General features: G+C 38.3%; 1 protein-coding gene across 1 annotated transcript; it reads right to left on the reverse strand.

Annotated features, from left to right (window-relative positions):
* Positions 1–27,652, reverse strand: IFNGR2 (interferon gamma receptor 2). The gene is made up of 7 exons (XM_007493266.3): positions 27,037–27,652; positions 20,171–20,303; positions 16,457–16,641; positions 13,139–13,278; positions 2,642–2,801; positions 2,174–2,331; positions 1–694 (listed from the first exon to the last, which is right to left on the reverse strand). The coding sequence occupies exons 1-7, from the start codon at positions 27,134–27,136 to the stop codon at positions 536–538; spliced, it is 1,035 nt and encodes a 344-aa protein (XP_007493328.2). The 5' UTR covers positions 27,137–27,652; the 3' UTR covers positions 1–535.

Below are 27,652 nucleotides of genomic sequence, written 5' to 3' on the forward strand. Positions count from 1 at the left end.
TTGACTTAGAAAAAATATAATTAAGTTATTTACATACAAGGTGAAATCATAACATTTCCTTAGAACCAAGAGAGAGGAACCACAGCCAAGACCAAGAATGTGCTGGCTTGATGGAGCTGTCAGACACATAAGTTTTAAACTTGTCACAGTCCATTTTACAGAAACGGAGGCAGGGAGAGATGGAGACATCCTGGAGGTCTGCAGTTCTTTCCTTTATGTTATGCTGCTGCTCAGTGAAGGTGTGTAATGTATGTTGTTGCAAAATACTTTGTGCTTCTCAAGAGATTTCTTAGTGTTTTGGGGGGACATCTGTGAAGGGACCATCTTGTTTCTTCTATGCCAGGGACCTATTTACAACTGATGGTCGCTGGAGGGATGCCAGTACCTATTTCTTAATTGTATCCTCAGGTAACCATGAAAATAAACTTGTCCCAAGCCCTTAAATATGGCGTCTGTGAGAGAGGAATGTGGGAAAGTGGCTCCCTGTGAAGTTCAGGGAGTCATCTTCACAGTTTGGTGGCTTGAGGTTGCTGCCCTAATTTGGTGTTATCTGTATGATGGTACTTAAATGACCCTGAATGGTCTGATCCTCTTCTGGACAGGAAATAACCACAGATAAGGAGTCCCAGCGATCTTCTGGTGAGCTTTTCTTGTCCAGGGCTTCTAGGATAGGCTCATCGGGGTCACTTAAATACTAGAAAGGGTCAGAAACAAGGCCAGGTGAGTTTCAGAAGCCTCCAAACAAATACATTCACTTATCTTGGACAAAATCGGCGAGTCTAAGCTACAGAGCCCAGATCATAGGAGGGACGAGTCTAGTCTAGCCCTTCGCTTTACAGATAAAGAAGCCCGAGTTGGTTTGGAGACGGGAAACTGCTGAGCTAAGAGGAAATTCCAAGCTATCGCTTCAAATCCAGTGCTGGCAGTGGGCCTATTGAGTCACTGGCGAGCCCTGTTCAATAGAAAGGGACAAGAAGGGCGAAGACGAACTTGACAGGCACCACATCAGCCTGATTCACTTGTCCATACGTAACAAGGAGTTCCCAACCTCTCTGACAAACCAATGCAGCAAGACTATTTTAAAAGGTTTTTTCTGCTCATCATTCTTTTCAATGTTATTTACTCCACCCACACAGACTTAGGGAGCCTACCCGGCACTGAGAGCAGGGAGATCCGACACCGTTTTTTCTCCTCTCCCTGTGGGCTGCTCCTCAGTTTCTAATATCTCCCTCCTCTTCCCCACCCCGAGGGCACTTTTAGGCAATACATGAAGCTTGACAATCATCTCATTTGATAGACACACTAAGTATGTCTCCAAGGAACAATGTCAGTCCACACTTCAGGGAAATCTGACTTCTTCATTCCTGGCCTCAGAAAGACAAGTGAGATTTAGATTGCTTAAGGTTGCAAAATAGGGAAGCTCTGTGACCTCAAGCCTGAGAGGAGGAAGAGCAAGTTATCTGCCTGCTTTTTTACCTTCAAAATCACTTTCCTTGGACTGAAATAGTGATACACGAGGAAAGGAAAGCATTTAGGTTAGAGGAAAGAGGGAGGGAAGATGGAAAGAGAAAGGGTCATTTACCCTCGGGAGGTCTTCTGGGTAACCTGTCACTATTATAATGTATAATGTCCAAGTATTCTATGGCAGCCTAATGAGACTCAAATAGGGCTTGGCCAACTGGCAAAATTACTTGCCAAGATTTCAGATTCTGTTTTAAAGTCTTCATATTTATTATGTGCAGAAGAGCAGTATTTAAATTTCATAAATCCTAGAGACCTTCTCAGGCTGGCTGCCTTTTCTCCTCCAGTCTATCCTATCAGCTCTTTCCCCATCTTTATCAGAAAAACAGGTCAACCTCTATTTTGGTTAGGAACTTAGCTGGGTAGGGTGAGGCATACTGGGTCAGCTCCACGTCATCGCAGGTGGAGGATGGAATAACTACCTTAAAACCACTATCTAATGTCCTCTCTCCATCTTCCCCCTTTCCCCATTTTCTCTCCCTCTGGTTGACTGGCAGTTCATCTCTTGCTTTTTTCTGCAAAAGCCATCTCGTGCTGTAATCTTTTTATACGACTTCCCTTTCTGGCTTCCATCAGTACTTCAGTCCAAGTTGTGCAGTGGACACACAACTAGCTTCCTCTCCCTTCCCCTGCTTTGAATTTACGTATGTACCTCTTTGATCTGAGGCGGGATTCCCGGCGGTGACTGGAAAACATGCTTTATTGGGCCTTGGAATTTCTGTGCCACAAAGTAGCAACCCAGGACAAGAAAAAACAGTGATGTAAAGAATACGGAAATTATGATTAAAGTTTGTTGAACTTTAGTTAATGCTGTAAAACATAAAGAGAGAAAAAAATATTATCCACCAGAGGATGGTCTACATAGAACCTATCGAGTGTCTCTTCTCTCCCCCTTCCTTCTCCCTCTTCTCTTTCTCTTTCAGAATTCGCTTCCAAATAAAATGAACAGACGTTGTCGTCTAATATATTATCAAGGATAAGAAGTGGCAGCATTTTGAGCACTTCAAATAGAAGGAAGCAGCCTCCTCCCCACCACCCTCATCACCGGGAAGTCCTGTCTTTCCTGCCTGGGGACTTCCCCTGCTCACCAAGGACACAAAACCCACCTCAAGGGACCTACCCTTGGCGGAGATTTTGTGACAAGAGATGGGACTTAGCAGCCCTCTGCGAGGCGGCTTCACATAGTTGGCAGTCAGTTCCGCTTGCACTTGTAAGCAGTAGTTCCCAGGGCTGTCGAAGTCTTTCAGATGGATGGCCGAGTCAGGGAAAGGGCCCTGGACCTAGTGGATGAACACCACAGCCAAATTACGGGGCTGCTTCATGCTGCCCTTCCTGTCGGAGGGGAGACCCACCTGCACCCCTTTTTATTCTCCAAAGTAGCTTCTCAACCTCAAAATGGAGGCACCAAAGAAAGAGAAAGATGGGAGCTTTACGGAGATGCTAACAAAACCTTTGATGAAGTCTCTCATTCTTGTGGGGGCTGAAGGCAGCCAGGGAGAACAGCTTTTTGAAATGCTAACCCGAAAGAGTGGTTTGGTAGCGTCTGGAAGTATATTTGCAGGAAGAGTCCCAAGTTGGGCACCGTGAGAGAGGTGGAGGAACATCCAGATGACGTACTGACCAAATTTCCAAATACACAGAAGTGAGAGAGCTAATGCTGGATGCCCGAGTCAGTCTGCAGAAAGAGCTTATTGGGTTAGGATGGTCCAAATCTAATGAGATCGAGCTTAATAGGAAGCATAGGAGGAAACAGTAGAAATAAAGGAGTCTTAAAGATACCAGACCTCAAATGCTCAAGCATTTTGGGTTTATAATTGGGTTAAAAAAACCCAAACCTAAACAACCATCTTTCCAAGAACAAAACAAGCAAGCAATTCATCTGGAAAAGTTTTTGGGGGGGTTTAATGGGTTTTAAGCTCATTAAGCCCGAGTAGCCTGACATGACAGCTCCCCAAACCTAATTCAATCTGAAGCTACATACATATGGGGGCAGCCCAGTGGATAGAGAAGATGCTGGATTAAAATCTCACCCCATACACTTCTAAGCTACGTGGCCCTGAGCACGCCGCTTACATTTTCCCTACAAAAGGCCACTTTTTAAGGCTATAAGTAGGGCAGGCAAGAACAATAGCAACAAAAACAACAACAATAATAGTTAATTTATATAGCGTTTACTTTTATTCCAGACACTGTACTATCTCATTTGATCCTCACAACAATCTGGAATGCAGGTGTTATGTCATCCTCATTTTACAGGTAAGAAAACTGAGGCAACAGGTTAAGTGACTTGCCCAGGGTTACAAAGCTCATATGTGTCTAAGGCCATTTTGAACACAGATCTTCCTAAATCCAGGCCCAGAATTCCACTGTGCCATCTAGCTTTATACTAAAAATGGCATTACCTAAATTGATTTATTTAGTCCCAGGCCAATCAAATTACTAAAGGGTTATTTTAAATAGCTAAAAAATATGTCTTGAAATTTATTTGGAGACAAGAATCTCAAGGGAAAAAATAATAAAATAAGAAGGGAGCCCGACAGAAAATCTCAAACTACTACAGAGCAATAATCATTAAAACTTAATGGTAAGCAACCTCCAGGAACTGATACACTGTGGTACAATCAAATGTAATGGACTTCTCTACTAGCAGCAATGCAATGATCCAGGACATTTCTGAGGGACTTATGAGAAAGATGCTCTCCACATCCAGAGAAAGAACCGTGGGAGTAGAAATGCAGAAGGAAAACAACTGCTTGATCACATGGGTCAATGGGGATATGATTGGGGATGTAGACTCTTAACGATCACCCTAGTGCAAATATTAATAATATGGAAATAGGTCTTGATCAAGGACACGTAAAATCCAGTGGAATTGCATGTTGGCTACAGGAGGGGTTGGGAGGAGGGGCAGGAAAGAACATGAATTATGTAGCCATGGAAAATATTCTAAATTAATTAAATGAATAAGTTTAATTAAAAAAAAAAAAGACCCCCCCCCAATGTAATGGTACCTGGTTAAGAAATAGATCGATTAGCAGAAAATATCAGGTCCATAAAAAAAGAAAAGACAGCAGATTAGTGTTCTAAAACTGAAAATTTCAGCTTAGAAAACTGGAAAGCACTCCGGTGGTAGGTATAGGGCAGACATTCACAAATATATCAATAAAACTCCAACTAATTTGGACATAAAAGAGTCACATGATGCGCAAAATTTGTGACCAAACAAAGGACATAGCAAAGGTAAAATGAACCATTTTGATTTACAGATAATTATAAAGGTTTGGCATAAATAAAAGCCACATAGCTAAAATCAGAAGGGAAGCAGAGAAAGGGGGAACATGTTTTCATCAATTTCTCTCATAGAGAGAAATTTGATTTCTAAGCTATGTAAGTGATGTGAGCTTCCACGCATGTAGGTTGCTATGTGAATGTTTATGGGTTACTATGTGGATGTGGACAACCAGCCAATCAGCATGGCCACAGTGAACCTGGGATTTTCCCTCTTTGGAGCCCCTGACGAGATTGCCTAAATAAGCCTGAGAGTTGCCCAGGGTGGTTTACATATCATTAGCATGCCATTTGCATTGAAGTTTTCACTCTGTCCTCCCCAAAGAAGTGAATCATGGGTAAAGTGATGTCAGTTCCTTGGGTACAACAAGGTTGCAACTGCCCATATAGACCCCGCGATAAAAAAAGCATTCTTGAAAACTCATCAGGGCCTTCCCATTGCCATGGCCAAAACCACCGCCGTCCCTCCCTAACACCAAGGGCCAACCATCTTTGTTGAAGACCCTGTTCTCACCACTCGCGTCATAAGAAAATAACTCTAATGTTAAGAATGAGGGTCACCCTCCAGAGACAGGATAGGAACAAACAGAACTTAAGGGAAAGAGATCCCGGCGGAATGAGAAAATACTGCAAACCACTAACAAGCGGAGAAATGCAGAGTAACGTAACTGCGATTCCACAATCATCTGCAACGTTGCCAGGAAAAAAGGCAAAGGACCGATATTGGGTGGTAGCAAGGAAAAAGGAATCCTAATGCACTGTTGGCGAAGCAGTGAAAAGTCTTCTACGTCCCCTACAGAGTCCCCAGAGAATGACGGACACACCTGACCCCTCCTGGAAGCATTTTCTTATCTTAACCTGCACTGGAACTCCTATCAAACGGTCCAAAGCCTCATTGCCAAATGTGACGGGATGTTTCTTCACAAGCCTTGTTAATGACTTGTACTAATGAAGTTTATATCCTCAGCTCGGAGGGCGGCTCCGAGATCTTTATTTCTTACAGTTTCTGGGCTCTAAGCGTGGAGAGACTAGAGACGGATGAAGGCAGATGGAGAAGCCTGGCCCATCCCGCGATCGGCTCTGGCAGTGAGGACGAAGTTTAGAAGGCCTGAGAAGGAAGAGCAGCTGCTCTTTGGACAGCTGCCCCGGAGACATCCGCCCGCTTCCCATTTCCTGTAAAGAGCTGCTGATGTGCATGGAGGCTAGAGACAGAGAGGAGAGAGGATCCCTGGGAGACTAGTATAGTCAGAAAAAGAGAAGACGATCCAGGCGGGCATCTAGAGCGTTCTGAGGTACAGTCATGGTGAGTGGGTATGACTGGAAGAGCCAGCAAAGACTGAGGAGCCCTCAAACAGGGAGAAGGAGCAAGGCCGCCATCTTGGAAAAATTCAGACACAAGACATGTGCAAGAAGAGAAAGGATGGAATAAAAGTTCTCCATTTCATCTCCTGTGTTCAAAAATTCTATTTAACTATGTGACCCTGGGCAAGTCACTTAACACCCATTGCCCAGCTCCTACCATTCTTTGGCCTTGGAAATAATGCCCAGTATTGATTTCAGGACAGAAGGTAAGGGTTTTCTTAAAATTTAAAACAAACAAACAAAAAAAACCCACCTATCTATAGTTGTGGAAGGTACTTCTGTCCTATACGCTCTAATGTATTTATGATAATATTTTTTACATTTAGGTGCTCAATATATAGTGGTATGTGTGTGTGTGTATATATATGGGTTATTGGTCTGTCAGATTGTCTTCTAGTTTCCTTGGTAGTTTTTGTCACAGTGAGTTCTTACTCCAGTTGCTGGGTGAATAGAACCTTTGATTGGTTCCTTGGGTTAATAGAATACTCTCACTATATTCAATTGTTTCCGGTTCTTGGGTATATAATCTATTCCACAGTTCAACTCTTCCATTTTCTAATTACTACCAAATAGTTTCGCTGATTATTGCTTTGTAGTAGTTTGAGTTCTTCTAGACCTTCTTCCTCCCCATTTTTCCCATTATTTCCTCTTAAACTTTTATTCCTCTAGATGAATTGTTTTTTTTCCCCCAAATCTATAAATTTACCCCTTGGGTCATCTGATTATTATGTCACTGAATCTGTAAATTTATTTAAGTAGCAGTGTCAATATATTGCAAAGCTCAGTAATAAGTAATTAATATCTATAAAATTATTTAAGTCTGTATTTATTCAGTAAAGTGCTTTATACTTCTATTTATATAATTCCTAAATTTATCTTGTTGATCAGATCCCCAGATACTTTATACATTCTGTGTTATTTAAAAATACTTTAAAGTTTTTATTAATATACATTTTCTTATATCACTTTGTAGTTATTATTAAAGGAATTTTTTTCTATCTCTTATTGAGTTTTGTGGGTAATATTTAGAAAAGCTTAAAATTTTCAATGACTTATTTTATATATTACTATTTTAGTAAAATTTAAGATTATATCTTAATAATAAAAAATATTATATTTTATGAGGTTTATTAAATGATCATTAGAAATCAAGGAATAAAGAGGATACAAAATAAAAACCATGTGCCCATAGCTGATTAGCCATTTTTCAAGTTTCCCCACCTTACCACCACCATCACCGCTGATGCTACATCATGCCAAAGAGAGGAAGAGCCTCAATGCTCACTCTCTTTATCCTCTGTCTACAGGAAGTATGTAATGACAGCAAGTCAGTGGGCTCTTGGAATATGTAGTTCTTTTTTTAGGATAACAGATTTTCAATTATACTTATTTTATATATTACTACTTTGCTGGACAAAGAACCTGTTTCGATTAATTTTAGTTGAAGTTTTATGCTTCACTAAGTAAATTATCAGTTCATATATACAAAGCAAGGCTATTTCCTTTTTAACTATTCTTTTTTTCTCATCTTATAACTGGCATTTCTAGATGTAATTAAAGAAAAGAGGTGCCAATGTTCAGCCTTGCCTTCTAGCTGCTCTTACTAGAAAGGTTTCTAGTGTTTCTCCATTTCAGATAAAATTATCTCATAGGATGTGTGTGTGTGTGTGTATGTATGTGTGCTCACTTATTTGTATTTACCAAGTTAAGGAAGGGTCCATTTATTCCTATGCTTTAAATAAAATATAAAAGATTATATATTTGGTTAAAATCTTTTTCTGCATCTTGTTCCTCATCTTTGATATAATCATGTGATTTCATTATTTGTGTCTTCCATTTTAACTAATTCTGTTTATAGTTTTCCTAATCCTGAACCAACTCTATTATTCTTGCTATAAATCCAACCTAATTATAGCAAATAATCTTTTTGATACACTACTGTATTTTCTCTGCTAAAATTTCATTCATCTTTTAAAAACAGATATGCTTTAGAAATACTGGTCTATAGTTTGTGTTTTACTACTTGAACATAAGCAGCAGTGTTGCATTAACCCAAGGAACTGACAGAAAGGTTCTATGTGCCCCAACTCCAAGGGTAAGGACTCACTGTGACAAAAACTGGTAAGAAAACTACGAGACATTAGGTTTCAACTAACACCCAATATCCTACACCATACTATGATAAAGTAGGGAGGGAGGAAGAAAGGTCTGAAAGACGTGAGAAGGGAAATGAAAGTTTAGAATAACTTCTGAGGAGAATGAGAATACGGGAGGGAGGGATTAAAGGAATGCTTTGCTGTACACAAATTTGTGACAAACACAGTTAGCAGTGTTGGGAGATGTCCCCCAGCCGTGTTCTGTGGCTCTAAGCAGTCTCCTGCTTCCAGGCCACTGACTTTCTTCTCTTCCCTTTGTCTGGATTTTGATCACCAATTCTTAGCTTTTCTTTCTTTTTATTTTTCATTGTACTGTCAGCCTATCATCTCCTATAAGGATAATTTAGGGTTTTGACCTAATCTAAATTTGATTTTTGGTCACCAGGGGATAACCCAAATAAAATACCCAAGTCAGTTTGGAAATATATGTGGTTTAATCAATATATAGGGAAGAAATCAAGGAAAAGAGAGAGGGAAAATGTATAGGATTTCTCCCTCCTGGCCTGTGCCAGGCGAGCCACAAGGTCCTTGAAGATTAAGAGGCTTCTCTAAGAGGATAGTGTTTGGAAGGTAAAGGAGAGAAAAATCAGCCAACTCCAAGAGATCTCAGAGAAGAGTCTCACTGAATTAGGTTACTAGTCTTCCTCCAGTATGGTATCAAGGAAAACTCACCACTAAACCCGGGCAATAGCAGCCACCACGCCAAGATGCCGACACGCTCAGCAAGCTGCCACTAGGCACCTCTCCACCGTCAAAGAAGCCCGAGAGAGGAAGTGATGCGAAATATATAGAAGGTTTTACATCACTTTCCTGTGTCTCACATGTACCAATAATATCTTCGGCTTGACTTAGGACAGTCCAGGGGTCTGTCAGTTGTTTCTGATTTGTCATTTGTTAGCACATGTCTGCCACAGGCCATCCTCCTAAATACTTAATCCTTAAGTATGGGTGTAGACATTTATTATTTTGTTAGACTAAGTAGGGTGGAGTAATCTAAAGTTCACAATTTCCTGATTTTTGTTAGACTAAGTAGGGTGGAGTAATCTAAAGTTCACATTCTCTAATTCTACCACTCCTTAACATGCCATCTTGTCTTTCCAAGCCTAGTTGCCTGTTCAGCTTAATTTATTTCTATGTGAAACTGTGTTGCATTTGTGTGTTCAACAATCCTTTATCCGGTTCTATTTATCCATGTCTTTTCCCTCACTCCTTCCTTCTGTAGATTTTTAAAATTAATATATTTTATTATTATATTATGTTTATTATATTATATATGTACTATATTTATAAGATTTCTTAAAATAAAAAAAAACTAGAGTTAAAAGGGAGCTAACGCACTTCAGCTGCGAGAAAGAAAGAGGGAGAGATGGAGGGGTTACAGCAAACTTATAACCAAACACGCAACCATGCAAGGAAGAGGACGCAAGGAAAGGGATGCTGGGGGATGCAGAAGGAATTCTGGGGAACGTACTTCAAAGGTTCAAGATTTTCCAATTATACACTCCATTTCTCTATATTCTTCTCAGATGCTCCAAATAATAAAAGTAGTAAGTTTCCTCCTTCTGTATATCTTCCCTAGCTTATTACTTTTTTCCCTTCTCTTTTCTTTTCTCTCTTGAGATCATCAAAACTGAACAAAGCCACTCCTATGCCTCGTGTTTGTCTTATTTAATTTCCTTTATGATTCTGAAGACATCAGGATTTTGTTTTTTAAACCCTCACCTTATGTCTTGGGATCAATACTGTGTTTTGGTTTCAAGGCAGAAGAGTGGTAAGGGCTAGGCAATGGGGGTTAAGTGCCTAGGGTCACACAGCCGGGAAGTGAGGCCAGATTTGATCCCAGGACCTCTGGTCTCTAAGCCTGGTTCTCCATCTGCTGAGCTACTCAGCTGCCCCCAAGACATCAGGATTTTGAAGGAATAATGTAAAGCCAAGATAATAGAGGAGCAGAAAGCTCTTCTGCCTCCTGCCTCTGCCCAAATTCCTGCCAAGAAGATCTAGAAAATGGGGCAGTTAGGTGACTAGAGAGTCAAGCCTGGAGACAAGAGGTCCTGGGTTCAAATGTAGCCTCAGACACTGCTCAGTTTGTGTGACCCTGGGCAAATCATGTAAACCCCCAATGCCTCCCCCTCACTGCTCTTCTGCCTTAGGACAAAAACACAGTATTGGTAGTATAAGAGTTAAATTAATGTCTAATGCTTCAAGTATTATTTTTATAAAGTTTATCATCTGACAAAACAGAACCACATTCTACCTGCTTGAAAGTGCCTGCTGCACCAAAGCCACAACAGGAAGGAAACAGAGCGAGAGACGGACCTCCGGACAATGTATGTCCTGCCTCCGTCAGCACGTAATGACAGGAAGAGAGTGGAGTGCTGGGAATCGTAGTTTTAGGGTAACAGATTCACATGACACAGTAGGTAAAGGAAGGGTTTAAAAAAACAAAAAACTCCAGGGCTCACTCCTGTGTGAGATGCCAGAACCAAAGAGGAATGTGGAAAAATTTTGAAATTCAAACAGGAAAATGAAACAGAAAAAGGCAACACGAAACAATAACCATAAAGGACTAAACAAGAATAAACTACTTCTATTAGAATATGGGGAAATAGGGGGCAGCTGGGTGGCTCAATCGATGGAGAGTCAGGCCCAGAGATGGGAGGTCCTGGGTTCAAATTGGACGCTTCCCAGCTGTGTGACCCTGGGCAAGTCACTTGACCCCCATTGCCTAGCCCTTACCACTCTTCTGCCTTGGAGCCAATACACAGTATTGACTCCAACATGGAAGGTAAGGGTTTAAAGAAAAAAAAAAGAATATGAGGATATAGTACAAGCATCCCCACCAAACCATATTATTTTCAGGGGCCTAAAATTACTCTAATTAGACAAAAGGCCTGGAAGAGATTCTGTTATATCTTGACAATTTTAAAAGAAGAATGGGAAAAATGAGGAAAAGGAATACATTGGGTGGAGAAGGGAAAGGAAGATTAGGGAAAATTACCTCACATCATTGGGGTGCACAAGTAGGCATCTATACAAAGAAAAGGGAGGAGGTGGAGGGAAGTGGCTGACACTTGAATCTTGCTTTCATCTGAACTAGTCAATAGAAGGAAGAAAACACACACAGTTGGGTACAGAAATACCTAAACAGGGAAATGGGAGAGAAAAGGTAGAAGGAGGAATTCATGCCAAGGCAGAATAGGAGGGGGATCAGTCCTAAAACAAACTCCAGCATTTGTCATCTTAGCCCATCTAATGGGTGTGATATCTCAGAACTGTTTTGGTTTGCATTTCTCTATCCAGCAGTGATTTGGAGCACTTTTTAAGTCATCTGTATATGGCTTTGATTTCTTCATCTGAAAACTATCTGTTCATATCTTTTCATCGTTTTTCAATTAAGAAATGGTGCTTTTTCTTATAAATTTGTCAAAGTTCTCTCTCTATTTTAATATGGGGCCTCTATTTGAGAGGCTTTCTGTAAAAAAAATCCTCCCTCCCCCCCCATTTTCTGCTTGGCTTTTAGTCTTGGCAACATTTGCTTTATTTGGGTGAAAACTTGTCAATTTGATGTCCTCAAAATGATCCATTTTCCACCTCACAATTCTTTCCATCTCTTGCTGACTTAAAAATTCCTCTCCTATCCATAAATCTGATAGGTAATATGCTCCCTAGTCCTTTAACTTCCTTTAAATAATGGGTCTTTTTGAAGTGTAAAAGAAAGGAGATCTGAATTGGGAATGGCTGAATAAATTATTGCATATAAAAATGATGGAATACATATTGCTATACAGAATATAGAATAAAATGATGAAGAAATTGGTTTTAGAGAAACTTGAGAAGACTTCTATGAACGGATACAGAGTAAAGTGAATGGAATAAGGAGTACAATTTATACAGGGACAACAATATGGAAAAGATAAAAAACTCTGAAAGAATTAAGAACTCTGATCAGTGTAATCACCAACTAAAATGCTCGATTACTAAGGAATTCTATCTCCCTGTAAAGCGCAGAATGAGACTGGGGATATGGCCAATGCATAAATTTGTTTTCTTTGACCATATATGTTTACAACAGGAATTCTGTTGTTTTTTCATTCTCAAGGTAAGTGTAGAGAAGACAGAAAAGGGGGAAGGGGAAGAAGAAAAGAGGGAGACAAGGTGGATTTTTGCTGATTAAAAAAATAAAACATGATTTAATAAAAAAGGATTTTGAAGGAATACATCTCTCTCCCCCTTCCCCTTTTAAATGTAAGCATTCCACCATCACTTAGCCTCTGTTGTTTTTATTTTAATTTCTTGATAATAATTTGATCTGGTGGTCTTTATTATATATTTGCTGGAGTATATGTGGGGGAGAACCGGGCTCTTGGACAATCTTTTACACAGCCATCATAACCAAAAGCTGATTGTAATTCTGATGACAACGCAGACTGGAGTGGAACTGAATGATCAGACCTCATTCAGCTATTATATGGGCTTTAAAATTGTAAAGTTGTGTTACTTAAAAAGATAGTCTACTGCATTTTGCACTAATTCCAACAGAATTTTTATTTGATGCTTCAACTATAAGGATTTTTTTTCACTATTAGAGAAGGACATTCATTAAGTTAACCTCTAAGCTTAAACAGGTAGATAATAGCAAAATAGTGAGAGGGCAACTTTAATTAATACTGATAATGAAGGTCCTTTTGCCATCCTATTCATCACAAACTATGACTGACGGCAACAAAATTCCACCTGTTGATAATAAAGATAAGAGTATTTCTTTTGCTTCTTAACTGAATAAGAAATGAAAGAAGAAAAAATACACTTACCATTGGTTTTCCTTCATCCTTCCAGTAATGGACATAATACTTAAATTTACCAGAGTCCACATTGAAGGGAGGCTTGAATCTGATGCCAAGAGAGTCATTAAGTGGCGTCACAACTACATCTAATGGAGGTCCAATTGTTGCTGAGATTGAAATGGAAAGAATAAGTCAGATTTTAAGATGAACAAAAAATGATTTTTAAAATTCTTAAATGTATCTATCCTTAAATTTGGCTTAATATAACAAGGAAAAGTACAAGTTTATTTTATTTTTCATAAGTTTAAACTATAAAGAAGATAATAATAGTTGGCATTTGTATACCACATTATAGTTAAAAGAAACTGGCATTTTAAAAATTTTAACCTCATAGCTATACACATAATTAATCTATATTATATAACTGATTAGTATTTAGTCTTGAAGTATCAGTATTAATTAGGAGGGTTTTATAGGGAAGCAACCCAGAAGAATTAACATATAAATATTTGGTTTTATTTAATAGAGAGGAGAGGTTAGGAAAAGGAGGGAGAGGGGGAAGGAAATCTTAAACCTTAAACCCTTAATGTAAATTCATCACTAATAATCCTATCTTCCTACACTAAAATCCTAAAGGCCAGTCCAATAGAGTCTTTGGCAGACAACTGTTGATATCCAGATGGAGGTCAGCTGAGGTCCAGAGAATGGCAGTAGTTTTCCTCAATCTTTCCCTTAGTCCACCTAACGGTATTGGGAAACTTCTGCTCACTCTTGATTCAAGGTCTGCTCGTCCAAGGTTCGATGAAGTCCAGGAGAGAGAGAAGATTTGCCACTATCAGGTTTCCCTGCCAGCTCCAACTGCAGTTGGGACAAACTCTCTTTCCAACAGCCTTAGAATCTTCCCCTGTCAGCTCTGAAGATTCTGTCTTGAGGACTTGCCAATCATGCTTATACACTACTTCCATTGCCACAGTCTTTACCTATAACCCTGTTGTTGTTCAGTTGTTTGGTCCTGTCCAACTCTTCATGATTCCATGGACCACAATGTGTCAGACTCTTCTACCCTCCCAATACCTCCTGAACTTAAAAGCTACACAACTCAAATTATATTTTATTCCATTTCATTATTTTATGTTGTTTTCCCTATGTTCTGAATATTAAGGTATTGTAATTGATTCATAAAGAGATATGGTAGGTTTTTTAAAAAAGCATTTAAAAAAATTTTATTTTTATGTAAGTTTTTATTGATACCTTTTTTTACATCATCGATTTCCCCTAATATCTCTCTTAAATGTCCTTCCTTTTCAAAGAAATCCATTTAGAAACAAATGGCAATTTTTTCCTTTCTTTTTTTATGTTTTAATTTTTTATTTTAAAAAATATTTTTCCATGTTTACATGATACATTTTCTTTCCCTCCCTCCTCCTGGAGCTTACAAGTAATTCCACTGGGTTATACAAATATTATCGCGATACTTATTTCCATATTTTTGCAGTATAGCAATCTTTTAAAATATGGTTTTCTTTCTAAGAAAATTTCAATTTTAATAATTTAAATAAAATTAAAATAATAATAATAAATAATATATAAAAATATAAAACAATAAAAAATAAATAAATAAAATAATAAATAAAATAATAAATATAAATAATAAATATAATATAATATAATAATAAATATAAAAATAACAAAAAATTAATATATTTTATAATATAATAATAATAAAATAAAAATAAAAATTTTAATGCCTCTTAATTATTGAACATCATCTTTATTCATTTATAGTTAGCCTCAATTTTGATAGGTAGGTCACACTTTTGAACTCATTGTTTTTTGTTTTTTCAAAGAAATTACTGCATTTTCTGGTGGGTAAAGAATAGTATTAATTTATTTGGATTTCCTTTTCTTGGTCACTTGTATAATTTGATGTTTCTCAATGAAAATGTTAGATTTAACCATTATATGTCTTGACATCTGCAGCCTTGAGGTTTTTTTTATGGAGGTGATTATGGATTCTTTTGATTGGGATCTTGTTTTCTATGTTCAGAAGTTCCAGGCAATTTTCTTGCATTATGGAATTTGGGATTTCTGACTTGTATTCTGGAAGACCTTGAATTGTCTGTATGCATCCTATCTTTGACATCAATCTGTTTTGCTTACTTTCCTTCAGAGTTATTGCTCTCTTTTCCAGACTGTCCTTCAGTTCCACTGCATTCCCAATCAATTATCTTCTCTTTTGTTTCTTTGATGTGTTTTGCCACTGTGGAGTTAAGATTTCTACTTTACCAATTATTTTACTCTAATGGTCATAAATTCTGTTTTCACAATTTTTATGTCATTCAGGAACAGTGTGATGTTCTTCCATCTTCTCATCAAATACCGCAGGGTCCTTTGCCTCATGTTGTGTTGAAAATTTTCCTTTATTTTGTACCTGAACTCACTCTGGAGCACACTTCTTCCTGCTCTTAATATTGTCCCTGGAGTGATTATAAAGTGAGCCCCCACGCTCCAACTCCTTGTGATGGAGATGCAATCCACAGTCTAGGCTTTTGCCTAGGTGAATAATATTTATTGGTATAAATGGATTAGAGCAGTCAAAGTGGAGGCAAAGTAGTTTTAAGACTATTAATTTCTCTGGAGGAGGTTAGACAGAAGCAGTTCTAACTGGCTTGGAATTAACCTTACTTCCTTCTATCAATGAACCTTTGTATTCTTGGGTAAATCAGTCTTTGTACAGCAGGCTTTGTTGATTACCAGAATGATAATCAAACTATATTCTACTATGTATCCAATATAGTAAAAACTGTCACGATTTATTCTCAGCAAATCCAGACTTAGAAGGCGGCCATGAAGAGATTTAAAAATTTTAAATCTATACCAACTTAAAAGCTATTATCTTTTTTTAATGTATTTTTTGATTTTCAGTTAGTTTATTAATCAAGAAAATAAAATTAGCCAGTTGACTCCCTCCATAATCCAATGGATGCCAAGGAGTGTTAGCAAGGCAAAAGAGAAAGTTCCTGTGGGCTAATATATACTCCTTATGACCTCATCATTCAAATTCCCTGGACATCTGAAGACATTTCTTGATTGGTAAATAGTCAGTAAGGAAGTGAGCTCAGAGACCTCAACCCCTCCCTCATTAAAAGCTATCATCTTTTAGCAGAATTAGATAGTGATTATCTTTTAGAAGAGATAATAGCTTTTACATTGATATAGGTTTTAAACTGGATATTTACTGTCTTACAAAAATAGGTAAAAAAGAAAACTTGGAAACCAGAGAAATCATCTTTTAACCTAAAGTTGCCAAAATAAAGAGGGAAAAAGATAGGAAAAGACTCTTACCATTTAGGTATTGCTGAAACCAAGGCATCACCACCCAATCAGAAACCAGTGCTCCTCGCTCCGCTCTAACACGTAAAGTCACGTTAAAATGAGGCTGGAAATGTGGCTGGTTGGCTGCTGTGAAGTTACATACTGGTTCTGCGATTCTGGTACAATGTGCCTCTTTCATCCAATTATTCGTGGTGCTATGAGGGGAAAAAAGCAATTTCAAATCAATGCTTTTTTCTACATCATTATCTAAAACATCATTTTTCTCAGAAATGCCAAATGATCCACACTGTCCCATATCTCTGCAGATAAACGAGGAAGGTGCATTTTCTCAATATTTCTCTGGGGTCTTGCATAGTCTCTTTCATTATCGCTATTCTTTCTGTGTACATTGTTACATTGTCATTTAATGTTTTTTAGTTTGCTTACTTCACTCTGAAACAATTCATGAATCATGCAGGGAAAAATGAGCCCTGATGAGATGAGAGTCAAGAAGAGACTTCACTTTGGCTTCGAGGACAGCCTGTTTTGGTCATTTATTATTTTTGGTATATTTGGGGAAAAGGGGGAAAAAAGGTACCGATAGGGTTAAAAAAAATAAAGGTGCCAAGCACTGTAGGGACATAACTGACCAAAGAGCACAGCAGGTCCTGTTTCCAGTCTTTAAAATGCTTGAGGTTAAATTCACACTAAATAAAACCATTTCAAAAGGAAAAGCCAGACTTGGAGACAAAATGTACTCTCCTCTGCTCTGGTCTGTAGGAGGTACTCGCACTCTTAGAGCTCCCACACACAAGCAAAAGTGTTAGAACTGTCACCCACAAGCCAGAGCTCCCACACCACAAACAAAAACAATGAGAAAACGGAAGAGTCAAGAGGTCCCCAGCGCAGGCACTCAGATCAGAGCAGTGGAGCCTCTTTTGGCATGGGGGAAGATCTGTGCTCAACCACTCCTGCGTGGAAGGGAGGTCAGAGTGCTTCCTCAGAAAAAGAGATTTAAGGGGAAGCTGGGCAAACTTAAAGACAGGAGGTTCTGGGTTCAAATCTGATCTCAGATACTTCCTAGCTGTGTGACCCTGGACAAGTCACTTAACCCCCATTGCCTAGCCCATACCATTCTTCTGCCTTGGAATATCAATTCATGGAGTAAATCTAAGATGGAAGGTAAGGGTTTTTTTAAAAAAGGAGATTTTTAATAGGTTCTGAGTGATGATACATTTTTTTCTTTTTAAAATTATAAACTTCATAATTAACAAAAGCTTGTTTTTATTTTATATATTATTTATTTTTTATATTTATTATTATTCTTGTTAATAATAATACCAAGCATTTATATAGCATTTTAAGACTTGCAAAGAATTTTGCAAATATGATCTTGTTTGATCCTCATACAAACCCTGGGAGGTAGATGCTGCTACTATCCCCATTTTATATATAAGCAAAGGCTGAGACTGAGAACAGTTGAGTGACTTGCCCAGAGTCACACAGCTGGTAAGTGTCTGGAGCCACATTTGAACTTAGATATTTTGGATGCCAGGCTCAGCACTATCCATTGGGCTGTCTTACTGTCTGAAGAGGGTATGGGGGGTGACATGCTAATTTTTTTTAATTTAAGAAGGTGTTAGGAGAAATCATGCCTCCTTTTCTTCTTTGTGAAAATAAAAAAATGATCTCTAACTCTACACTATCAGACTCTCATGATGCGCGGATTGATTAGTTACTGGCAGAGTGGATAGAGAATGAGACTTTCAAAACAAAAGGATCGGAGTTTCACATTCTCCCTTCAAATACCTAACTAGCTCTAGGTGTGAAGTCAAGTCACTTCATTGCTTCCAGCCCCAGTTCTCACATCTGTAAAATGGGATAATAGTAGAACCTACTTCATAGTGTTATATATATATACATAATTATTATATTATATTTATTATATTTTATATTATATATAATTACGATATATTATGAATTTATTTTTATATTTTTATAAAATTTATTAATACCACATATAATATTAATAAATTATATATTATAACAATATAATAATTATAATATTATATACAATTATATGTAATATTAATAAATTTTATAAAATATATAGGATAGATTAATAAAAATTAATAAAAAATTAATAAATAAAATTAAAAATAAATAAATATAAAAATAAATGAGTATCCAACCTTAAAATGCTCTATCAATGCTAGCTATTATTTTTATTACATTAAACATATTTTTACAAGGGCTCTTATAGATGGAAAATGGTGGCCCACTAGGGTACGGAGGTTCTGGACTCCACCACTCCACACACACTGAAATCTGGCCTCAGGCACTTTGTAGCTGTGTGACCTCTGGGCAAATCACTTACCTACCATATGCCACAGTGTCTTCATTTGTAAAATGAGGATAATAAAGTACCCAGAAGATATTATTTGTAAGCAATTAGCATAATGCCTGGCACACAGTAGGTCGCTGCTTTTTTTTTTTTTAAATAAAAACCCAACCATGGAAAAATATTCTAAATTAATTAATTAAATAAAAATGTTCAAATTAAGAAAACCTGATAATGCTGAATGACCATAAGGGAAATGTCGAGCCCATTTTGTCTCTTTGATGAATTAGATCCTCAACATTTGGGTAAAAAGACATAATATCTATTTGTTTTTTTTTAATGTCTATTGTGACCACCTCACTTCCAGTAAATTGTTTGAATAAATTGTTTGTCCTATGAAAAACAAACAACTAAAAATAAAAGCCCTTACCACCTTCTGTCTCAGAATTGTTTGAGTTCCAAGGCAGAGGAGGGATAAGTGCTAGGCAATTAGAGATTAAGTGACTTGCCCAGGGTCACAGAGCTAAGAAATATCCTAAACTCTGGTCTTCTCAGCTCCAGACCTGGCGCTCTATCCACTGGCCAACCTAGCTACGCCACACACTAAGCTTTTAATAAATGTTTGTTCCTAGCCCATCTCTTCCAAGTACTCAGATCGATCAACTTTTTCTTACTATTTATTTGCTGAGGAAATAAACTACATATTGAATTTTCCCCCTCAAGTTTTTATCTATGAATTAAGACTAAATGAGAGAAGATGTAGAGAGAACCAAGCTTTTGATAAGAATTTTCTCATGATGAGTTATTAAACCTCTTTTAAACAAGGATACATTGTTGGAGGGAAGGTTTGAAATTTCATTCCTTGCAGAATTAAAAAATTCTCTACAGTGTGTGTGTGTGTGTGTGTGTGTGTGTGTGTAACAGATCTGTCAGATGGTTAACTTGTATTTATTTATTTTGTGTTTTTATGTAGTATGTCTTTATTAAAGTACCTACTATGTGCCAACATTGTGCTAAGTGCTGGGGATGCAGAAATGGCAGAAGGTGATCTCTGCTCACAAAGAGCAGAGATGTCTCCAGTGAGAGAGACTATAGGCAAACAACTATGTACAAACAGGATATATACAAGCGAACCTGGAGATAATCTCAGAAGAAGCACCAACACCGAGGAGGATCAGGAGAGGTTTCTTACCAAAAATGTGACTTTAGTGGAGATTTGAAGGAAGCCAGAGGAGAGTTCCAGGCATCATGCCTAGGAAGGACCATTCTTAGAAGAGACTTAATTAGTAACTAATTAATGAATATTAATATCAGCATGCTCTAATATGAAGTGTTACGGTTTTAGGACTTTCCTGCAACACACCACTGAAACCAACAAAAAGCAGGGCAGATGGTTCACTTACTAATGATACTCCACACTGTATAACACGGGGCTTTTCAGGTTGCTTATGGGGACGGGATCCCAGCTCAGAACTTGCTCTAAATTATACAGGTGGATTCTTTGGTTCTGTGGAACTGGTAGCTGGGTGCGCGGTCCTTTAAAAGAGGAAAAGAAAGAGCAGTAGGTCACGAAAACATTTAAATGCACTCGCTTCATGCCTCCTGCCAAACCCATTTCATTTCTTCCTTAATAAGCTATCCTTGGTAATCTATCCATTGATTAACAAACATTACTGAAGTTCCAGACTCTGGAAAATAAGATAAGGCTTCTTTCTTTCTTTTTTATTTAAATTTTAATTAATTAATTAATTATTTTTTTTGAACCCTTACCTTCCGTCTTGGAGTCAATACTGTGTATTGGCTCCAAGGCAGAAGAGTGGTAAGGGCTAGGCAATGGGGTCAAGTGACTTGTCCAGGGTCACACGGCTGGGAAGTGTCTGAGGCCATATTTGAACCCAGGACCTCCCGTCTCTAGGCATGGCTCTCAATCCACTGAGCTACCCAGCTGCCCCCTTGCGTGTTTTTTCAAGTTGAAATGTAGCCCATCAACCAAGCTGAAATGCAAGTAACCCATCTGTTTTCTCATTTGATTCCATGAGCACGATAAGGAGGACAGCTTTGGAAAATATGATTTTTTTTTCCAATGTCCAACTAATTGATATATTTAAGTTTCACATAAGGAAAAATTTCTCATCAAATAAAAAAATAAAAAGTGATTGTTTGCTGTGACAAATACTGTACTAAACAATTTATTTACAGATAAAAGTTAAAATTATCCCCCCCCCCGCCCCCAATCTACAAGGAACTTATATTCTAAGGTAGAGAATAAGAGCTATTCAGAAATGAAACAGACCTTGATAAGTAGTTAGTTCCTGTTCACTAATAGTATACAAGAGAGTCTGGGAAATAGAAGGATTTCATAATAAAGAAGGGATATGGGGGGGCAGCTGGGTAGCTCAATACACAGTATTGACTCCAAGATGGAAGGTAAGGATTTAAAAAAAAAATAAAAATAAATAAAAAAAAAAGAAGGGATATACGATGGTGGATAGGAACTCCGAAATTCTTTCCAACTACAAGATTATGAATTATGAATTTACAGAACCAGCAGAATATTGTACACAGTAACAGCAATACAATACTATGATCAACTGTGATAATATATATATATATATATATATATATATATATAAAATCTCCCCATATTTGAATATAAAGTTGATTCTTTATCACTTTATTCATGTTAAACCTTTTTATGTTTTTCTTCACTCGTGTTTGAACCATAAAGTCTTTGTAATCAGAAATGCTTTGAAGTCTTTTCTTCATTAAAAATTTATTTCTTCCCTTGTAGAATTATATTCAGCTTTGCAGGGTAAATTATTCTTGGCCTTTGCCTTCTGGAATATTGTATTCCAACTTTTCCATTCTTTTAGAGTGCTAGTAAATCATTTTTTATTCTAACTATGGTTCTTCAGTACTTGAATTTTTTTTTTCTGGTTACATATTGTACTGTTTATTTGACCTGAAAATTCTGGATTTGGCAATTTTCATTTTGGTGGGTTCTTTCTATTTCCACTTTTCTGTCTAGTTCTGAGAGATGTAGGCAGTTTTCTGTTAAGATTTCTTGAAATAAGATGTCTAGGTTTTTTTTTTTTCTAGTCATGGTGTTCATTAAGTTTAATGATTCTGAAATTTTTTCCTTTTATCTTATTTTCCAGGTCATTTGATTTTGCTATGTGACACCTTAAGTTTTCTCCTATTTTTTCAGACTTTTGACTTTCTTTTCATATTTCCTGTTTTCTCATGGAGTCACTGATTTAGTCCTTTCTAATTTCCAGGATGTAGTATTGCTTTAAAATCTTTCAATTCTTCAATGTTTTCAATTCCCTTTCAATTCTTTCTTCCATAGTTCTCATTTCTTTTTCCAGTTTTTTGTCTCCTCAAATTCTCATTTCATTTTTAAGTTTAAACATTTAAAAATACTATTTTTATTTGAAAAATTTTATTTAATTAATTTTAAATATTTTTCATGGTTACATAATTTATGTTCTTTCCTTCCCCTCCTCTAATCCCCCTCCCATAGCCAAAGAGCAACTACACTGGGCTTAACATGTGTCATTGATCAAGATCTATTTCCATATTATTAATATTTGCACTAGGGCGATTGCTTAGAGTCTACATCACCAATCATATCATCAACCCATGTGATCAAGCAGTTGTTTTTCTTCTGTGTTTCTATTCTCACAGTTCTTCCTCTGAATGTGGATAGTGTTCTTTCTCATAAGTCCCTCAGAATTGTCCTGGATCATTGCATTGCTGCTAGTAGAGAAGTTCATTACATTCGATTGTACCACAGTGTATCATTCTCTGTGTACAATGTTCTCCTGGTTCTGCTCCTTTCACTCTACATCAATTGTTCCAGTCCCCATGGAAATCCTCCACTTTATTATTCCTTTTACCACAATAGTATTCCATCACCAACATATACCACAATGTGTTCAGCCATTCCCCAATCGAAGGGCATCCCCTCATTTTCCAATTTTTTGCCACCACAAAGAGTGCAGCTATGAATGTTCTTGTGCAAGTCTTTTTCCTTATGATCTCTTTGGGGTATAAACCCAGCAGTGGTGTGGCTAGTCAATAGGCAGACAGACTTTTAAAGCTCTTTGGGCACAGTAAAAACACTTTTTAAAAGTCTTGTTTTTTTTTCTTCCAGAAATTCTTGTTGATTTGGTGTCCAAGCTGTGTTTTCCTCTAAGGCTTTACTTGTAGATATTTTAGTCATTCTCTTCTTTTAGACTTTGTTGTCACTCTGATAAATCTTTTCGGTAAGATGCTTTTTTACTTCTAGTCTCCTTTCTGATATCTGAGTTTAGGACTGTGCTCTGTGACACTTCTGGAAAGTCTGGGCTGCTCCTGTTGCTGCTTTTTTTTAGTTTGTGAATGTGGTGTCATTCCAGGATGGCAGTGACAGGCTGAGGACCTGCTAGCTTTCTGTGCTTCCAAAGTAGTCTGATCCAGGACAAAGTCTGAATGCTGCCTACCCTGGTCTGAGTTCTGGGTTTGGGTCTGAGCAAGAATGGACTACTGCTGGACTCTGCCCATTATCAACTGGCTGTTTATTTGGAGTGGCAGAATTACAGCCTCTCCTTTTGTGCAAGATGCATTCCAGTGTATAAGTTCTTAGCTTGATCTGTCCCCAGGGTCCAAAGCCCATCCTTTATTCCATGTGAGACAAATGACTCATTGTGACTTTTTCTGGATTCCTGGTCAGGGTTTGGTCTGACACATTATCTAGATCTGTTTAGAGGAGTTTTATAGGAGGGAGGTTGGGTATTGTTTCTTATTACTCCTCCATCCTGGGTCTGGCTCCAAGTCAAGAAATGTTTTTCTCCACCACATGTATATGATGTCTTTCTGTTTTTATTTTAGACTTTCTCCCAGGTGAAGGAGGACTCCTGACCTCCCTGGTTTCAAGTTCTAACTAAAATCCCAACCTCTACAGGAAGCCTTCCTTAACCCTTCTTCATTCTAGAACTATTTCTTTTTTAAGTATTTCCTATTTGTCATGTAATTTGCTTGAAGTTGAAAATCACCTATGATAGAAGCCCCATTTAATAAATATTTCTTATACAAACACACCTAGGCACTTTATGACTTATTTTAGGTTTAGCAGAGCTACCACAATCACTACTCTTGCATTTGGGGGCATTAATAAAAAGCATTAATGAAATGACAAGAAGCACTGCTCTGACAGGTGAGAACTCCTCCAGACAGAATGATAAAGGAGATAAAGTTTGGTACAAAACTGGTACATTAACACTTCTGGGGAGTAAATATAAGCGTGATTGGACTATGCTTGGGAAAAAGGGATTTGGGGGCAGGGATTAAAGGTGTAATTAAAAAATTCTAAGTTTTACCTATTTTATGCCTTTATTTTTTTCAATGTCAATCAAGTATTTCTGAATTCTTAAGTGCTGAGTCATGTAAAACAAGGTCTTATTGTATTTATTTCCAAGTTGTTTCTCCAGTAGATCATAAGCTCCTTGAGAGCAGGGATGATCTTTTTGCATTTTTATATTCCTAGAGCTTAGTATGGTTAGTATTTGGCTCGTTAGTAGGTACATAATAAATGTATACTGATTGATTGATTAGAAGGGTTAGATAATGCCTGGGAAAAAACAATGCAAAGAAAAGGAAGCCCTGATCAATAGCTACCAAGTAAGAAATTCCTTTTAAATGACATAACACCACCTCATTTATGATAGAATGTTTACTTAGGGTATTCCAAGAATTTTAGTGCAGTTTTAAGCTTTAATAGGCTAAAGCATAAATTTGTATAGCTTGAAAACTTCACTAAGGCTTCTGGGACACCCTTTACATTGTTTGTTAATAATCTTAGTTTTATAGCACTTTAAAGTTTGCAAAGCAGTCTCAATCACCCTATGTTAAGTTAAACGGGTAATGCAAATATTATCTTTATTTTACAGTTGAAGATACTGCAGTTCAGAAAGGCTAATCCTCATGATTACACAGCCATTAAATATTGGAACTGGTATATGTTGCCAGCAGAACCAATTGAGGATTATTAGCATTTTCTGATTCAATGTGATATTAAACGGGGCATTTTGCACACAATTGACTTCTAGCATAAATTTATTTTATTTTTATTATCATGCAAAACACACTTCCATATCTGTCACTGTTGTAAGAGCACACTCATACAAAACCAAGACCCCAAAATGCAGATGTGAAAGACAGCGTGCTTTGATCTGCATCCTTCTGTCTCCAGCACTTCATCCTCTGGAGGGGAATAGCCTTCCCATCATGTCTTTCAGGACTGTCCCAGATCACTGTATTTCTGAGAGGAGCTAAGTTTTCACAGTTGGCCATTTCACAGTATTGCTGTTATTGTGTACAGTGTTCTGGTTCCGCTCATTTCACTCTGCATCCATTCATGCAGATCTTTCCAGCTTTTTCTGAATCATCTTGAATACCATTTCTTAGAGCACAAAAATATTCCATCATCAACATGTACCACAATTTGTTCAACCATTTCCAAATGGATGGGCATCCCCTCAATTTCTAATTCTTTGCAAAAAAGAGCTGCTATAAATATTTTTGTACAAGTAGGTCCTTTCCTCCTTTTTATTATCTCCTTGGGATGCAGTCCCTGTAGTGGAATTATAGGATCAAAGGGTATGCAGTTTTACAGCCCTTTGGGAATAGTTCCAAATTGCCCTCCGGAATGGTTGGATCAGTTCACTTCACCAATAATCATTAGTGTCTCAATTTTACCACATCCCCTCCAGCATTCATGAGTTTACTGCCATATTGGCCAATCAGACAGGTGTAAGCAGGTACCTCAGAGTTGTTTTAATTTGTATTTCTCTATTCAAGAGATATAAAACCTTTTTTTCATATGATTATTGTTGGCTTTGATTTCTTCATCTGAAAATTTCTTGTTCATATCCTTTGACCATTTGACAACTGGGGAATGGCTTGCATTCTTATAAATTTAGCAATGATTTTTTAAAACATGAATCACATCATTAGAGCATGTAGTTAGAAAGCTTAGTAGATAGAGTACTGGAAGACCCAAGTTTGACCTCCTTAATTGTGTGGCCCTGGGCAAGTCACTTAACCTGATTTGCCTTAATCCACCAGAGTAGGAAATGGCAAACTATTCTAGTATCTTTGCCAAAGAAACCCCATGAACAGTATGTTTCAGGGGGTCACAAAGAGTCAGACACTGCTGGACGCCACCCCAATCTTATTCTCTACAGGAACTCACACACAGTCTGGGGAAAAACATATATATACATATATATACTATATATATGTATGTATATATATATATTTTTTAAACCCTTACCTTCCGACTTGGAGTCAATACTGTGTATTGGCTCCAAGGCAGAAGAGTGGTAAGGGCTAGGCAATGGGGGTCAAGTGACTTGCCCAGGGTCACACAGCTAGGAAGTGGCTGAGGCCAGTTTTGAACCTAGGACCTCCCATCTCTAGGCCTGGTTCTCAATCCACTGAGCTACCCAGCTGTCCTATATATATATATATATTTTTTTTTTTTAAATGAGACTTTTGTTATTGTTGTGTTTTACCATCCTCATTTGCCAAATGACACAGAGAGTACTGAGGAATGGATACAGAGCTGAACCCGAAGTTGGTGAGACTTGGGTTCGAATCCTGCCTCTATCGCTTTCTGGCTATGTACCCTGGGCAAGTCATTTAGCTTTTTCTGAATCTCAGTTTCCTCCTATGTAATATGAAGGGCTTGGATGAAAAAACTTCTAAGTTCCTTTCTGTTGTTAAATTATGTGTCTCCGTGATTCTACATCATGCATCAAAGCTGGGATTACAAAATCAGGCATTCCTCCTAATTCTAGGAAAACAGCCTTTTTCATCCATAAAGGGATTTCACCCTAGGGTTTATAGCAGGCCTTGGAAAAGCACCACTTCGGCAAAGGGTCTCGAAATAGAAGGTGGATGGGAGGAGCTGGCTGGGAAAAAAACTTGTCAGGCTCGGTCCCCTTTCTTCCTCCTACTAAGGAGGAAATGTATCCAATTAGAGATACCCTAACTAATGAATATTCCAGCCCTTCCAACATCCAAACCAGAATAAAAGATCAGAAGGAAAAAGAGGATGAAGAAAAGAATGAGATTCTCGGGAGCTAAAGCTGCCCTGCCTCAGGGGGCTGGACGCAGAGCGTTCCATAAACATTTGTTAAGTAATATAGGTTCCCTTCCGGTTTCTCATCCTCCCCTCCAAACCAGCCTTCCTCCGCGGGCGGGCGGCTCGCCTGCGTTCCCTTACCTGCAAGAGCTAGTGTGAAACTCAGGCAGCAGCAGTAGCAAAGAAGGATATGGAGCTGGAGTGAAGCGGCCCAGCACGCCCCGGAACCCCGAGACTGCATGGCCTCCAGGGATGGCCTCCGTTTGTCAGAGGCCCGGGCTCCTACTCAGAGGCTCGCGGGCTTCCATTGCTCTCTTCCGGGAGCTGTCCGCGCCGCCGCGGCCTTGGCCATGGTCTTTTGCTGCGGGCCGGTACCGGAGCCCGCAAACTCTTCGTCGGGAACAGGGCAAAGCTACTGAGGGGGCGGAGAATGGAAAAGGATTGCTCAGCTACCACCTCCGCGAACCACCCCGGCCAGAGGTTTCCCGGACACGCTCCGCCCCTAGGGGATCTCCTGGCTGGAGCCGATTCCAGCTGCTGCGCCTCCCCCTCCTCCCCACCCCCCGCTAGGTCTTAGCCTAGTTGTAGTGGTGCTTCCTCCTCCTCCCCCTCCTCACCCGAACCCAGGGAGAAAAGGGGAACCCAGAAGAAGGGAGGAGAAAGGAAGTGAAGTTAAAGGGACAGTCCTCTTTTCTCCGCTCCGCAGCTTCGGGATATACTGAATCTTTATCCGCTGCAGCCTCAGGGTACACAAAGA

The sequence above is a fragment of the Monodelphis domestica genome, chromosome 4 (assembly GCF_027887165.1).
Source record: "Monodelphis domestica isolate mMonDom1 chromosome 4, mMonDom1.pri, whole genome shotgun sequence".
Taxonomy (NCBI): domain Eukaryota; kingdom Metazoa; phylum Chordata; class Mammalia; order Didelphimorphia; family Didelphidae; genus Monodelphis; species Monodelphis domestica.

Coding starts and splice junctions, on each gene's coding strand:
- IFNGR2 (XM_007493266.3), bottom strand. CDS start 27,136: ATGCAGTCTCGGGGTTCCGGGGCGTGCTGGGCCGCTTCACTCCAGCTC. Junction 16,642..20,170: donor TACAGTGTGGAGTATCATTA/GTAAGTGAACCA, acceptor TTCCCCTCATAG/CACCACGAATAATTGGATGA. Junction 13,279..16,456: donor GTTTCAGCAATACCTAAATG/GTAAGAGTCTTT, acceptor TTTCAATCTCAG/CAACAATTGGACCTCCATTA.